Below are 15705 nucleotides of genomic sequence, written 5' to 3' on the forward strand. Positions count from 1 at the left end.
CACTTTCTTTCAGGAGGGATGTACTATTATAATTTGGGACTACTATATGAATATTGGAGAATGCACATGAATAGAGTTGACAATTTAATAGCAGTATAAATAAAATTAGTTGCGTGTTTTTCACCACTCCTATCTCCGACTGCCGACAACTATGGCCTCCGCAGCAGCGTAAGATCTCCTTTTATCAATTCCTTTCATCGCCGTTTCAAGTTGAAATTTGTTGATTCTCACCACTAACTCATTTATAACTAATCTCTATCATGATTTTTGATCGATTATTTTCTGTCTGCAAAATTTCAGTAGCGTGCAAGAAGTTCTTCCACCACTCTTCGATTCAACTTGTCTCGACCCACCTCCACTCTTCGATGGAACCACTAGGTACCTCTCTCTCTCTCTCTCTCTCTCTCTCTCTCTCTCTCTCTCTCTCTCTGGAAGAGGCTTGTTTGATTTGATCTGAATATGTTTCTTTATTTAAGGCTATACGTGTTTTATGAGTGCCCCTTTTGCCAGCGTGTCTGGATTGTCAGGAACTACAAGGTCTCTTCTTCATTTATTCTTCTCCCTTTTCTTTACAATATTTTTTTTAAAAATTTCTCAATTTATCTTATTGTTATGAAATTTTCATTGCCAGGGTTTACAAGATCAGATCAAGCTTGTTGGTATAGAGCTTACAGATAAACCTGCTTGGTATAAGGAAAAAGTATACCCCCCAAACAAGGTAGTATTTGTCTCTTTTAAATTTATAGATCAAACTCATTTTCTCTTTATTCTACTCTCAACTCACAAATTTGCTACCCAAATTAGTTGCCTTCATTGGAGCACAATGGCAAAATCATTGGAGAAAGCATGGATCTGATAAGATATGTAGACACTAACTTCCAAGGACCATCTCTATTACCAGATGTAAATAAATTACAACCTTTATCTCCTCATTCTCTTTGCATTTATTTATACATATATACGTGTTAACAATGTCGTGCTATTTTACTGCAGGATCACGAGAAGCTCAAGTTCGCAGACGAGATGATTGCTTACATGGACACGTTCACTAAGAACGTGTTCACGTCATTCAAAGGAGATCCTGTGAAAGCAGCTGGTAGGTCTGAGACATGCTTTTTCTTCCTATGCACTTGTGCATTAACTGTATTTATATGTCAGGAGCCGAATTCGACTACTTGGAAGTGGCACTTGCAAAATTTGAGGATGGGGCATTCTTTCTGGGCCAATTTAGCCAAGTAAGTTGTGAGATTAAACCAAGAGTATTAACATGATTGTTCTCATAATAATTCATGCTGTGCGCGATTTAGGTGGACGCTGCTTTTGTTCCGTTTATCGAAAGGTTTCAGATCTATCTGAAGGAAGTGTTCAAGTATGATATAATACCAGGCAGGCCAAGGCTAGCTGCATATATAGAGGTTTTCACTAAAATGTTGTTTTTTTATATACATATCTATCTGTATAGTATGTATTAGAAAGTGATAATAATCTTGATAATACGGATGTGCAGGAACTGAACAAGATTGATGCATACAAGCAAACCAAGTGTGATCCTAACTGGCTCATCCAGTTCTACAACAAACAATTTATGGTAGTTTCTCCTTCTATATTAGATTTCCAAACTTAACTTTGCATCCGAATTATAGTTTGATTAAGTTTGCATGTTTTTCGCCTCCTCCAACAGAAGTGATCTGTTAAACTCTGGTGCTGATATACTGCAACAAGTTGATGTTTCCTGTGTTGTTCGAGACCGAATGGTGTAGCGTGACGTTTTCTAAGGCAATATTGTATTCGTGTTGCTATAAATAATCTAAACCACTACATACAGTGATAATTATGTTGTGTGCATCCTATTAATTTTTCTTTAGCTTTTTGTGCTTCTTTGCAGTCTTAATTTGTTGGTTTCTTTATACTACTAAACCATCACAAAACTGGAATTCATCTGAGGAATTTCATACACCATTATCTCCGTTGAGCGCCAACATTTTTCTTCAAAAGTTAGAGATCTAAATTGAAGAACCAGGAATCAGTAGACTGGTGTGTTAATTATGAAGGGGCTATTTTCATTGGCATGGCATGGTTGTGTTTTGTTCACCCTCACAAGTCGTTATGAATGTGCCCGCATCTTCAGACGTTCTCTCTACATACTTACTCACGTTGCAGCCGGGGTTGGTGCATCTGTAGTAACTCCTGCAGATCATGATAGGATCACTACTTGCAAAAACCATTCATACCATGAAAGAAAAACTGAACGCTGCAATTAACAATGAGCTTTGTAAATTGTAAATAAACTACTCATATTTCGATTTAAACTATCGGTAATCTAGGTTGCCGACATGACGAATGGCAAGGTCAATATGTTGATTAAAATTTATGCCATTGTGCTTTAAGGCATCATCCTAAATGAAATTCCCATTCCCCACCCACCCCTTCACATATTGTTTGTTTTGGTCTGATATTTTTATTTCGGAATAAGCAGCAGTGATCAACTAGTTAGATCAATTTGGATAATATATTGTATGAGAATCATCTTCTCAAGCCCATCATTTCAACTGATGGAGGTTAACATGAGCTCCAAATCAACACATTCATCAATTTCCCCTTGTGTGGTGTCTCACAATTTCATATGCACCAAATCCATGGCATGCATAGCACCGCCACTCCTCACAAACCTCGTGTACGGGCACCACTCGGTACGCCACTACTCTAAATGGTGAGAGATTTTCATACAATCACTTGTCTACATTCCACTTTCCACTTGTTCTTTTCTTGATTCATCCGGCCTCTTATTTGTTGCTACTCAGGAATGATTCACTTCATTTTCCTTACAAGGCAAACTTGGAGTATAGGCTAAGCCATCATGAATCAGTCACACATCCTGATATGCTGAGAGGGGGAACTCAAAATTTGCACACAAAAACAAAACAAGCAATGCCATTCATCAAATAATCGTAAATTTGGACAACATTCCTGCATTAACAGTTCCTATTTGGGAAGAAAAAGATTAGTACATCAACAAGTACAGTGGAAGGGGAATCATTCATCTCCAGTTCTACTTGAGCTTTCAGGGCCCGACTGCTTTACAAATTGTCCCCGAACACGAGGCCTCTGTTCAGCCAACTTCTTTCTGTTCTGATACCGTACCTGACCAAACACACATTGTAAGGTCTTCCAATATAACTAACAATAATACTAATGTTTATAATACTAGTACTATTTTTTGGTTCTTTAATCTCAGGGATTTTTATGAATGAAACAAGTTAGTAACCATAAAATATTAGGCAAGAAAAGAGTTTGCTTATCTTATCCTGAAAATGCACATATCATTTTCATTATTTAGACTCAATTGTGCAATAGCTCAAGAGAGAAGGCTCGGGCATAAAAAGCTCGATCCCACTAGCAATCAATCAACTGTTTCTTTATAAAAACAAAACTTGTTACCTTTTTCTTGAAACATCTGTCTTTTCTCTTTTGGCGGAACTTGATAAGGGCAGCTTCCCTCTGAGCAAATTTTTTTTCGTTCCCACTGCCACTGCCACAGCCGCTGGCATCTCCACTGGCATTTTTCCCAGCTTGACCAACATCACTCTCTGCATTATTTCCAATAGCATTCACGGCAGTGCTGCTTCCATTCTGCCCATTACTTCCATGATTACTTCCAGAGGCACTTCTATTTAGACTAGAGTTCCCCAGTGTACCTTCCACCGGCCCACCTAAAACATTTGTTGACCCAGAGTGTGGAGCTTCTGCAGCCAACTTCTTCAAGGATGATTCGTCATGGTTGGACGAGGGTTGATTTTCCATGTGAAAAAGATGGTGGTGGTGGTGGTGGTGGTGATAATTTTGGTGGTGAGGGTGCTGAATTTTGAGCTCCTGGTATGAGCCTATGCAAAGGTCTGTAGATTGTATTCCATTAGGCATGAGGCCGCTCTGCTGTTGATTGTGTCTTAGGTCATTTTTCACAAGTCTGAAAGCAGAAGCGCGTAACCCATTAATTGCAGAGGTTGCTTCAGATTTATCTTTAGGGACTTTATCTGTGGTAGAGCCCATATCAATGTTATTGCTAACACCATTTGAACTTTGATACACAACTTGATCGGATGAATATAATTGTAAATCACCAACAGACTCTCTTTTGGCAACTTCAGTACTATTGTCAAGTATTGAACTGCTACCGGTGATTCCATTAGGAGCTTTGAAAACATTTGTAGGTGTGTTATACCTGCATAGCACAAGGAAAACAAATAAAATTGCAGATACAGATAAGTATTGTGAGTGGAATACATTACAGCTGGAACACAAAAGATAAAATGTTGCATAATTATCCATCCTTCCATAACCTTGAGAAGGCTGACTGCACAGAATGGCGCAAGACGTAGCGATCTTCTTGAGCACATCTCCCTGTATCCTGAACCCCTCTAGCTCTCTTTAGGCTAAGCTCGAAATTTGGCTCTTTAAAATCACTGGTTGCAATGTTGTCGATATCTAATTTGTATCTGGAAGCACATTCTCTACCATGTACCTCTACACGATTGTCATATTTAGGTTCTGCATATATATTCAGAACTGTCTCCAAGTCACTGCTCTTCCCAGTGTCATCTGAAATCACATTTGAACTTGCCACATCAGATCAAGGGAAGGAACCAAATAAGCCAAAACGTTGGCCGTCCATAGATCATACCGAGCTGTTTTTGTCCTTGGCCCTCCCATGCTGCACTAATTTGCACTTTTTTGTTAGGAGAGTGCTCAGCGTTTGAGCGGATTACTTGTGCACATGTGCTGTCTGGGCACTCAGCAACTTGGTCCATTGGAGATAAAGCTTCAGAGCTGTCAACTTCTACAGCTTGTTTTGTCCAAGAGCTCTGTCAAACAGTATTGTTAGGTGCATCTGAACGAAAGCTTAATATTTCAAAGAAAATGTTAGCCAAGAATGTTACCTAGTAACCCAGATAATATTCCAGGAATCCAAAAATTTAGAGCTATACGCAAAAAAAAAATTCCCTCGATTCCTTTTCCAGAACTATCATGTATAGATTTAGAAGTTTAAGGGCTGTTGCTATTTATGGATCTCCGGAATGACAATTCAGTGATTACCAACAAAAACCATGTAACAAGACAATACATGACAATCCAATAATTATCAATTAGATGTTCGGATTCTTTTACTGTTCACTATCAAAGGCCATCCATCTATTACAACTAGAACCCAGTTTGGTCACTTTCAATTTCAGACCCCGCAAGTTTATTTTACATACTCCGTATCATACAAAACAAAAGAATTATTACCTGTGCGCCACTCCCTTCATCACTCCCATCTCCAACATTTAAGCCATTGCTCACGTTGTTTTCCCCGTCACCACTAGCACTGTTTCCTGACTTGTCACTACCTTTTAATTTCACAGACTTTTGAGTTTGTGTACCACTTTCACTCCCACTTCCACTAGACTGAAAGCAAAGTTAATCAAGATGAAAATGAGAATGTAAAAAAACCTAAAGGTGAAAAACAAATTAGTACACCTGAAACAGCCGTGACCTTCTTTATTGTCTCACTAATGATTACTTTGTTTTTTTTCATTAGTCAAAGAGGAGTCGACTAAACTAATCATCCGTATCTTAAGATACTTTTCTATTCAGATTGTTATGAAACATGACATGTTATGCCATCAGCAGCAAAGGAAAAAAAGGAGAGCAAGACCAACACCACCCGGTTAGTCCTAGATTACATGCTGGATATGTGTTCTTGGTAACAAAAAATTCAAACAAGAAATTCCACATCATCGTGCAAAGCAGTTTCAGCCGGTGAAGACTGGAATTTGGTCTGTGAAGCAACATTGCTATGGGCATAGGATAAGAAAGAAGTGCAACCACTGCACATCTAATGGCTCATACTAGATGCAAGTTCCCAACAGCCTATACAGTGTGAGAAAGTTATAAAGACTCACGCTGTGGCATCTCCTCCACACATGCTGCCAAAGGTTCTTAAGCTCATTCTTCCTGATAGGTTTAACCAGGAAGTCAACTGCTCCTTTGGAGAGACACTTAAATACTAAGCCCATAGAATCATGAGATGACATCACTGCACATAAAATCTCACAGATTCAAGGTTAGTAATACCTATGTTGTGGCAGCAAGTTTATCATAAGATGATAAGTACTTACTAATGACCGGAATATTCTTGCGAGTTTTGTGGTTCATAATCTTGCACAGAAGGCCTATTCCGGATAAACATGGCATCACTACCTCAGTTAAGACAATGTCGATATGGTTAGTTAAATCATCCAGAATCTGGCATGCTTGAAGTCCATTTGCTGCGTCAAGTACTGCATTAATCAGTCAACCAGAGTTAGATACAACAGATTGCTTTCACATAATGCAAAGAAATTCCTACTTTGTGGCATTGCCGTTAGGTAATACTGCAACAGCTTTGATAATAAGTACGCTTTCACATTCATCAATCAAGTCAAAAGCTAAAAGCCAGATTCAATGAGGTGGAAAAGAAATGCAGAAAGAATGAGAAGGTTTCAACATTAAATCTCCGAGAAATCAAAGTTTTGTGAAGATGAAGGTGAAGAAACAGAATTCTGGAAGTTCGTTGAATTTGAATGTGAACAAAGAAAATAGAAGAGGATTTTCAACACTTCCACAAGCAACACCAATAGGTTATTTGTCTTTTTTAGCTTCTCAAAAACTGGGTGTGCTCTATTTAGTACCTCAAACATAATTTGTCTAGCTTCTCCCTTGGTAATTAGTGATACTTCCTGCATGATTTTTTCCTAGCACGTTTCATCCTAGCATACTTAGAAATATTTCACCATAAACTCTTAGGTTGCGTTCTTATTTAACATTGCCTAAAGTTGCCTACCTTCGTAATTGCAGTTTTTGAGCAGAGCAGTTACAACATGACGTGTAGAATCGTCATTCTCCACCAGCAAGACCCGAATGGTTCTAACATGAAGAAACCTTTCCCAGCAAACTCCTGTCCCCTGAAACTGCTGCTGCTGTTGTTGCACTTGCAACCCACTAGTTGCACCGTTAGTTTTAACTTGCTCAGCTGCATCTACATTCAGGTCACTGACTTGAATCAAACCATGTTTCCGAACCAAAATTCCATCTTCAGTACTCTTGTCCTCATCTTGTGTCTCTTTTTCTTCATTGTCATCAATATTCATTGTAAGACTCCCTGCCAATTAGATCCACAAACTGTCTTTGAAGATGTTGATGCGCAAGAAACTCAATATTCCTCTCGCTGACTAAACCTCTGATAAACGTTTGCCAAAAAAGACAACAGGTGCAATAGTATTAGTAGCTTCGTTCTTCAGGCACACAATTCCTACACCACTTAATGATACTAATCCACCGGAAATTATCCAGATCATGACATCCAGAATGACAAATTTATCCGAGTAAAATTGGATAAACAACTCTTTACTTTCACCCCGCCCCAAACTGAATCGAACCGTTGCGTCCCTGTTCAGTAAATCCTCCAAAAACTCCTCAGTGCTGATACAAAACACCCTGTAAACAATAAAACTGAGTATCAGACTATCAGCAGGCCGTAGAAGTAACAAACCCTAGCCTATCAACTAAGAAGCCCCAGATAATTCATTAAAAATCCCTAGTCTATCAACTAAGAAGCCCCAGATTATCCATTAAAAATCCAGTAATAACATCCTAATTTCCAAACTTGCATCATCAAAAGCCATGACAAACAATCAAGCCCTGCACCACACACAAAAACACAGAAATCCCTAATAACAAAAGTTACCAAAACCAGACATAGATAATCAGCCAAAAAGAAAAAAAACCACCTTGGATATGAATCAGGGGAAGCATAACAATATCAATCAACATTACCTCGTCAAATTAGGGCAAATCGACAGTCAAAGATGCTCAAACCCTCCCACAAAATTCAGACAGGTACATAACAAAACAGAGCAAAACAAAAGCAAATCACACAAGCAGCTCAATCAAAAAACGAAGCAACCAATATTTGGATTCGGATCCACGATATAGATAAGGCTTATCGAGTATACTTTTTTCTTAGAGGGTCTTTTTCTTCTTAGCTTTCCAGAATTTAACAGCGATTTAGGATTGTTTTTTCCAAAAACTGCCTCGGCGGCCGATGACGTGGCCTCCTTTGGTGGACTCAGCTGGTGACACGTAGGATTAGGGGACGACACGTCGGATGGACACGGGCGACGTGTGGTGATGAATAGGACAAAATCTAAATGAGAGCTTTGGGGGCATTGGGACAAATCAAAACAGATTCGGAGCCTCAAAACGGGGTGACAACTGGCGGGTTGGCATAGAAAAATATCTTCATTTTGTGGCCTTATTTGCAACTTGCTCCTTTAACTTATATCATACTCCACTACAACCCAATAGTTATATTCGTATTTTGCATTCCACACCATTAGGATTTAAAAATAAGACTGCGCATGCTAAATGGGACTGGCCAACGGATTTTCAGGTCGGATTCATTTCAATTAAAAAATAAAGAGTTACTTATGATATTTTTCCTAAAATTTCATTTTTAAATATGTATATACACAAATTTTGAACTGTTTTTATTTTTCTTCTTAACAAAAATTAAAACTATCATACTATTTCGCCAGTCTCCATTATTTAACTACTTTTGCTATTTTCGTTCGTCCCACATTAATTGTCACTTTCACTTTTTACCATAAACAGTAAGTAGGCTCTACTTTCCACTAACGTCTTCCACTCACATATTATTATAAAACCAATATATAAAAGTGAGACTCATTTTCTACTAACTTTTTCAATACACTTTTCTTTACATTTCTTAAAATTCATGCTAGAACTAAAGTTGACAATTATTGTAGGAAAGGCAGTAAAACTTATACTATGTCACAAGTAAAAGAAAATTTCACAATCACTTTTCGTCTCATTCTCTTTCCCTCTCTTCATTCCTTTCCTTTTTCTACTCTTATCGTTTTACATTAAAAGAATCACTTTTCTTTTTGAGATGTCCCATTATAAATTAGTCATTTCTATTTATAACAAAATTAGAACATTCCCTCTATCTTGCTTTTTTACTCATTTACTTTATTTCTCTCTCCATTCCTCTTCTTTCTGTCATCTTTACTCCCACTTCACTTTAGTCATTTCAACACAATGTCAATACAATGTCAACACAACGTCAATCGTTGATACCGTATTCATATTTTCTGTTGATGTTATTTTATCATTTATTGACACTTTCTAACGATAAGATTATAGTTTGAAGTTTGTACGAGTAGAGTTTCATTTGATTAAATTATCGATAGCCCTAGTGAAAGGAAATATTTTGACCCTATCCAATACATTCTTTTTCAACTTCTTTAAATTGAATCAGTGACTCTCTTCTCAATTCTTTTTGATAGCTTTCTACGGAGTACTAACTTTCTCCTCTTAAGTTCTTCAATTTAATTTTGTTTTTATTCATATTTAATTTTAATTTTCATGATTTACTCTGTTTTACAAATTATAAACTTTAGTCTTATTCTTATATCTTTAAATCAACTCAATTTTAGTTACCCCTTTGAACTTAATTTAATTTTGTTATTATTCATATTTAATTTTAATTTTCATGATTTACTCTGTTTTACAAATTATAAACTTTAGTCTTATATCTTTAAATCAACTCAATTTTAGTTACCACTTACAAATTATAAACTTTAGTCTTATATCTTTAAATCAACTCAGTTTTAGTTACCACTTTGAAATAAGTATCATATATTAGTACTCCTTCCGTCTCATATAAACATGTGCAGTTTCCATTTCCGTCCGTTCCATTAAAAAATACCATTTCCATTTTTGGAAATTGTCCTAAACTCATTACCTACCCATAGAACCAATGTTTTAAAAATCGGATCGGACCGGCCGGTTCGACCGTTTCAACCGCAAACCGGTAGGCAGTCCGATCCGGTTCACCCCTAGAAACCGTCAACATGTTAAACCGCTGCTGATCGGCTAAACCAGCCAGTCAAACCGGTTCAACCGTGAACCAGAAACCGATTTTTTACTTTACAAAATAATTTTTCAAAATTTGTTGATTGCAAGACTTGAAACCCATGATCTCTTCTCTATATACCAACACTTTTACCACTCCACCATATGACCATTTTGAAATAATATGAACATTAATTATTCTTATACACTAAAAATGATATTTTTATCCACATAAAATAATAATTCATTTTAATTTTATATTCTATTAAGAAATTGTTAATTATAATATATATTTTAATTATGCTTTAATAATCACTAGAATTTTAAAATATATGAGTTTGTAATTACGCATAAATTTAATATGTTTTACATGTAAATATAATTTATTATTACTTAATATTAATATTTTTCTTATACTATATATTTAATTTATATACACTAACCATTAATATTAATATTTTTACATAAAATAACTAATTATTCATGTTTAATTATTACTTAATTTAATATTATTTCGTTCAATACACTTTTTTAGTTACAATGAAATTTATCTATTTATATATAAAATATTAAATTTTTTATCTACAATAACTAATGAATCATATATTTAATTTTATTTACCAACAAAAATATTTATGAAATTTAGTCATTTACTAGTAAATTTTAATATATATATTACAACTAAAATACAAAGTTAATATTTTTGATATATTATTAATTAGGGAGATGATCAAAGTATAACTAATATTAAGTGTATAATTAGAGAACAAATCTCAACAATTAGATCAAAATGACCTAGTTCATTATATGGGCGATTTAGTTCACTACAAGAGTGATTTAATTCATTACAGGAAAGAGTGAACCAAAACACCATTATAGTGAAGTATTTACTTCGTGAAGGATTTAGTTCACTGTAAAGGCGTTTTGGTTCACTCCTTCCTGTAGTGAACTAAATCACTCTTATAGTGAACTAAATCGCTCTTATAGTGAACTACATTCGTGTTATCTAGTTATGCATTTAAGTAGTGGTTTTCCTAGATCACTACTATAATTATATGTAAATTTAATATATTTTGTATATTGTATACTTAATTATATGTATTTGCAACAGTAAAACGGTTCGATCAGTGATTGAACCGGTTGAACCATGAACTAGTAGCTTCGCCGGTTCGTCGACCGGTCCGATTTTTAAAACATTGCATAACACTATGGTCCATCAATTTATTTACTCCCTCCGTCCCCAAAGAATATGGGCTTTGGGTTCGGTATGAGTTTTAATGTAAAATTAGTAAAGTAAGAGAGAGGTGGAGAAAAAAAGTAATTAAAGTATTGTTAGTGGAGAATGAGTCTCACTTCATTAGAAAGATAAGAATTTCCAAAATTAGAAAGTGCATATTTTTGTGAGACGGACTAAAAAGGAAAAAATGCATATTCTTTTGGTACAGAGGGAGTACAACTTATAGCACTATGGTCCACCATTACAACTTATTAAAAACACTAATAATAATGTGGGTCTCACTATCCACTAACACTACTTTAACTACCCTTAATCTCATCTCTCTTACTTTACCAATTCTGCATCAATTCTCGTGTCATTTGAACGCACATATTTTTATGGGACGGATGGAGTAACAATTTATAAAATTAATCTTATTAAATTCATATTTATATAATAGTATATTCCTAAGAGTACGTTACCAAATTTAAAGTGGCAACGTACCACCAACTCGTTAGTTGCGCGTAGTATGAAAAATTATAAACGGTATAATGCAATATATATTAGTAGATGAATTTCCGTAAATTACATTTTAAATATTGACGGATTGCATGGTAGTTTGTTTAAACTCTTAACATACCAAATTAAATTTCTTTCCTCTTCCAAGATCTTGCCACCAAAACCATCACTCCAGAAGCACACAATTTTGGATTATTTCACCTCACATCACACAATAGGTTCTGAAATGAATATGAAAACACGAACCAGACTTTAAGGTCTTGAATGAGTAAGTTGATCATGCATCACTTGTTTGACGCGAACCTCATGCGTCATGCCAGTGACATATTATGATAATGTGTCTCACTTAAGTGTGACGCGTTAGCATTTTTCATGAACTTGTTAAAACTTCCGAACTTGGACATAATTTGAGAATTAGTTATGTTACCATTGCTTTAAAATCAAATAATATAGTAATAGTAATAAAATTGTAAATCAAACTAACAACATCTAATCTAAGATAACTTTTATATGTGCCCACTTAATACTCCTCCACCCCATTAAAAATAAAATATTTGCTTTTAACAACAAAATTTTATATAGCTAGTATTGCTTTGTGAGTTAATAAGAAAAGATTAAAGCTAGAGTAATGGAAAAATAGATATAACGTTAATAATTTGAAAAGAAAAATATTTTATTTTTAATGGGATAGAGAGAGTATGCAAAATTTCAAAATAGGGTGTTGATGTGGTAATTGATGATGCATGCACCACCAAATGTTTTGTTTAAATTAATAACATAAAACCTGTAAAGTGGAAAATAAATTATAATCATGTTACTGTAATGTACAGGCCACTTTGAGGCGTGCTCATGTGTATTAACTTGCCTTTTCTATATATAAAGGGCCTATCTCCATTTCACAATTAGAAGTTAGAACATTCACAATTGATAGGCTCGTTTAAAGGGCCCATCTCCATTTCCTCTTTTCATGTCAGTATTTTATTTTGAGTCTATTTTTTTGTAATGGAATGGCCTATCTTACAACTATTTCATTTCCATGTAAGCATTATGTCTATATTTCATTTTTAATTATTGGTACAAATAACATGAGATAAAATAGTAGCGAAAAAAATTTCGTTGGTAAATTGGTTCCTAGTAGGAAGTTGGGTTCCGCCGGAATATTGGTTTCCATCCCCAAAATTTTGCCAAGAATTATCGAAATTCATTGTCTAGAGAGATAGAAGGAAGTGTATAGTGAGAAAGAAGGGGTGAATGTAAATAATGGGGTATGGAGGTATATATAGAGGGTTTAAAAATAATTTAAAAAATTATATTTCGATAGGGCCGATGATAGACCATATCGCTGCAATGATGGCCAATCATGGCCCCATGGAGATCGGCCATGGTTGTTGGAACGACCCTTTGGGTGATGTGAGATGGGCCGATTGTCGGCCCCTTTTGTAACCGTAGCTACCGATAATATAAAATCATCTGTTTTAATTTACTATTGAGTAAAAGACAAAACTGGTCCTGAACATATAGTCATTTTACAATTTTGGTCATAAACTTTATCTTTTGGATTTTTCGTCCTGAACATTTCAAATCGGATCACAATTGGTCATGAGCTAACTTTTTCCGTCAATATTAACAGTTAACAGGATTAATCCCGATTTTGACCAATTAAAGTGTTAATTTGTGATTACTTACACCCTAATATTATCCTTAATTATATTAATAAGTTTTCATTTAAAATATAAAATAAATAATATGAAAAAAGAAAATAAAATACATATCATTTAAATTGCAACACTCAGCCAAATGGAGAAGTCTCTATCTCTCTCTCCCATTCACTTCGGTGGTCTTCTTCTTCCACCGGCGATCGATCGACGGCGAATCCAAGGCAGACGACGGCGAAACCTAGTCCTAGAGTGAAAAGCGTGTCCAGATTCTGCAGCTTCCCGATCTCCACCGGAATATCGCCGGTAAGCCCGCAACTAGCAGCGTCAAACCGCACCAATTGTGATAAATTCCCAATCTCCTTCGGAAGTACACCGGAAAATGGTTGAAATAGCCAATGTAAAGCTCCTTCAGCTGCGTCAGGTTTCCGATCTCCGGCGGGCTCGTTTTCGGAAACAGCGAGGTACTCGAGATGCTGAAACGTGCCGACCTCCGATGGCATTTCTCCTGAGAATAAATTCCCTCCGAGATGCAAATGGCGGAGATTAGCGAGCAGGTGAGCCTGCTTGGGGAACTCGCCGGTGAAGTTATTGTTGTAAAGGTCGAGAACCTCGAGATTCCGGAGGCCGTAGAGCTGCGGTGGGAAAGTGAGATTGAAGATGTTGTTGGAGAGGTTTAGGTGGCGGAGATTGGTAATATCGGAAATCGAGGGGGAATGGGGCCGGAGATGGAATTGGCGCCAACGGAGAAGTTCTGGAGGAAACGGAGGTGGCCAATGTCGGGGGAGAGAGTGCCGGTGAGGCAGAGGTCGGAGATAACGTGGCAGGCGGAGCGGTCGCAGGTGACCCCCTTCCATGAGCAAATGTTGGTGTTGTTAGGGCTCCAGAATTCCAAGGCGGACTGGGGGTCGTCGGTGATGCAGGCTTTAATTGAGAGCAGAGCGGTTTCCTTTGAGAACAAGGTTAGCTCCAAGAATAATATAATTAAGGATAATATTAGGGGGTAAGTAATCACAATTAACACTTTAATTGGTCAAAATCGGTATTAATCCCGTTGACTGTTAATATTGACGGAAAAAGTTAGTCCAAGACCAATTGTGATCCAATTTGAAATGTTCATGACGAAAAAATCCAAAAGATAAAGTTTATGACCAAAATCATAAAATGACTATATGTTCAGGACTGGTTTTGGCCTTTACTCTTTACTATTTGTTCCCACGAGGTGGATCATAGGAAAAACTAATACTAGGAGTTGGAAGATTTCAATGCCTTAATATAAACTCACAAACACCGACATAATTCATGCAAAAAAACATTAGTACTGCAAATAAATTTTAGGGTTAATGTTTAGTAGTCACAAAATTACTAATTGCTTTCTCTTTAAAAAAACATACCACCTTATGTTGTTATTTCTCTTCCAAGACTTATGCTTCAAATTCCTATGTTCATTCATTTTTATGGTATTTATAAGGAAATCATAGCATAATTTCTTAAAGTGATTTCTTGGGTACAAAATGAAGGTTATATCAATTGAGGTGGAGAGACGCATTTCAAATGCGTCTTACGTGAGAAACGCGAAACGGCTACGCATCTCATTTCAAGATACAAAAGCGATATGTGTCACACTTACGGTGCGAAAGCTTTTCACGTGTAACCTTTAGTTACGTGAAATGTGATCACACTTTGTTCGCTTTTAGTATTTTAAAAGAAAGACGCAGAAGTTTTTCACGTGTCACGTTTAGTAATGCGAAAATCACGATCGCATATTGTGCATTAGTACTCCATCCGTTCCAACTAAGTTGAGTTGTACTCCCTCCATCCCCATATATGAGTTTCTTTTTTTTCATATTAGTCCGTCTGCGAATGAAACTCCTAATAGTGAACGGAGGAAGGAAGTATTCATTTTCAAATACTTCAACTAGGTTAACTCATTTTATTTTTTCACTAAAAAATCTTACTTTAGAGCATCAGCAGTGGTGCGGAATTCCCTACGAAATTCTAAAAAACACCTTCTGCCACGTCATACGGACTTCCCACTGCACTGCCAAGTCATAAGGACTTCCCACTGCACAGTGGCGGACATCCCCAAGGACTTCCCACAATTATAAAACCACAAATTCACAAATTAAACAATTTCCGGAATTAAACAATTTACGGAATTAAAATTTCGACACAAATAGGGGAAAAAATTCCATTAAATAAAAAAAAAAGAAAAGTACATTTCACCAAATAAAAAAAAACATTTCAATAATTAAAAGCTACATCAACGACGACCCCTCCGCTGCCATACTTCTTCAATAATATCGTTCTGGAGCCGAACATGTGCTTGTCTTTGGCGCATGTCAGCAAATGCACGGACTCGAT

The 15705-nt window shown here is 36.2% G+C and overlaps 3 protein-coding genes across 5 annotated transcripts; 2 read left to right on the forward strand and 1 right to left on the reverse strand.

Moving 5' to 3' along the window:
* Nucleotides 1–1864, forward strand: LOC121801493 (glutathione S-transferase L3-like). 2 transcript variants are annotated; one of them, XM_042200995.1, is made up of 10 exons: nt 1–168; nt 304–378; nt 477–537; nt 632–718; nt 805–903; nt 994–1096; nt 1159–1235; nt 1308–1415; nt 1508–1588; nt 1682–1864. In XM_042200995.1, exons 1-10 carry the CDS (start codon nt 152–154, stop codon nt 1685–1687), a joined length of 714 nt encoding a protein of 237 aa, XP_042056929.1. In that variant the 5' UTR covers nt 1–151; the 3' UTR covers nt 1688–1864. The 2 variants fall into 2 exon arrangements, with proteins under 2 accessions (XP_042056929.1, XP_042056928.1); XM_042200994.1 differs by having other exon boundaries at nt 3–168; nt 301–378.
* A 1039-nt stretch (nt 1865–2903) lies between these two features.
* LOC121798983 (two-component response regulator-like APRR7) lies at nt 2904–8189 on the reverse strand. 2 transcript variants are annotated; one of them, XM_042198275.1, is made up of 9 exons: nt 8031–8189; nt 6860–7512; nt 6156–6317; nt 5940–6073; nt 5284–5442; nt 4679–4859; nt 4338–4596; nt 3439–4219; nt 2904–3141 (listed from the first exon to the last, which is right to left on the reverse strand). In XM_042198275.1, the coding sequence occupies exons 2-9, from the start codon at nt 7164–7166 to the stop codon at nt 3034–3036; spliced, it is 2091 nt and encodes a 696-aa protein (XP_042054209.1). In that variant the 5' UTR covers nt 7167–7512; nt 8031–8189; the 3' UTR covers nt 2904–3033. The 2 variants fall into 2 exon arrangements, with proteins under 2 accessions (XP_042054209.1, XP_042054208.1); XM_042198274.1 differs by having other exon boundaries at nt 7852–8059.
* Nucleotides 8190–13513: 5324 nt separating this feature from the next.
* LOC121800771 lies at nt 13514–15002 on the forward strand. Its single transcript, XM_042200277.1, has 2 exons — nt 13514–14303; nt 14862–15002. The coding sequence occupies exons 1-2, from the start codon at nt 14058–14060 to the stop codon at nt 15000–15002; spliced, it is 387 nt and encodes a 128-aa protein (XP_042056211.1). The 5' UTR covers nt 13514–14057.
* The last annotated feature ends 703 nt before the right edge of the window (nt 15003–15705 follow it).

The sequence above is a fragment of the Salvia splendens genome, chromosome 4, assembly GCF_004379255.2.
Source record: "Salvia splendens isolate huo1 chromosome 4, SspV2, whole genome shotgun sequence".
Taxonomy (NCBI): domain Eukaryota; kingdom Viridiplantae; phylum Streptophyta; class Magnoliopsida; order Lamiales; family Lamiaceae; genus Salvia; species Salvia splendens.

Bases quoted from the DNA above. Each gene is read 5' to 3' on its own strand.
- LOC121801493 (XM_042200994.1), top strand. The intron at 379-476 runs GTACCTCTCTCT...TCTTTATTTAAG, and splicing joins CTCTTCGATGGAACCACTAG to GCTATACGTGTTTTATGAGT. The intron at 1,236-1,307 runs GTAAGTTGTGAG...TGCGCGATTTAG, and splicing joins TTCTGGGCCAATTTAGCCAA to GTGGACGCTGCTTTTGTTCC.
- LOC121798983 (XM_042198275.1), bottom strand. From the start codon at position 7,166: ATGAATATTGATGACAATGAAGAAAAAGAGACACAAGATGAGGACAAG. The intron at 5,443-5,939 runs GTGAGTCTTTAT...CTTTGCTTTCAG, and splicing joins TGTGGAGGAGATGCCACAGC to TCTAGTGGAAGTGGGAGTGA. The intron at 4,220-4,337 runs GTTATGGAAGGA...TGTGCTATGCAG, and splicing joins GTGCAGTCAGCCTTCTCAAG to GTATAACACACCTACAAATG.
- LOC121800771 (XM_042200277.1), top strand. From the start codon at position 14,058: ATGGGGCCGGAGATGGAATTGGCGCCAACGGAGAAGTTCTGGAGGAAA. The intron at 14,304-14,861 runs GTTAGCTCCAAG...TACAAAATGAAG, and splicing joins CGGTTTCCTTTGAGAACAAG to GTTATATCAATTGAGGTGGA.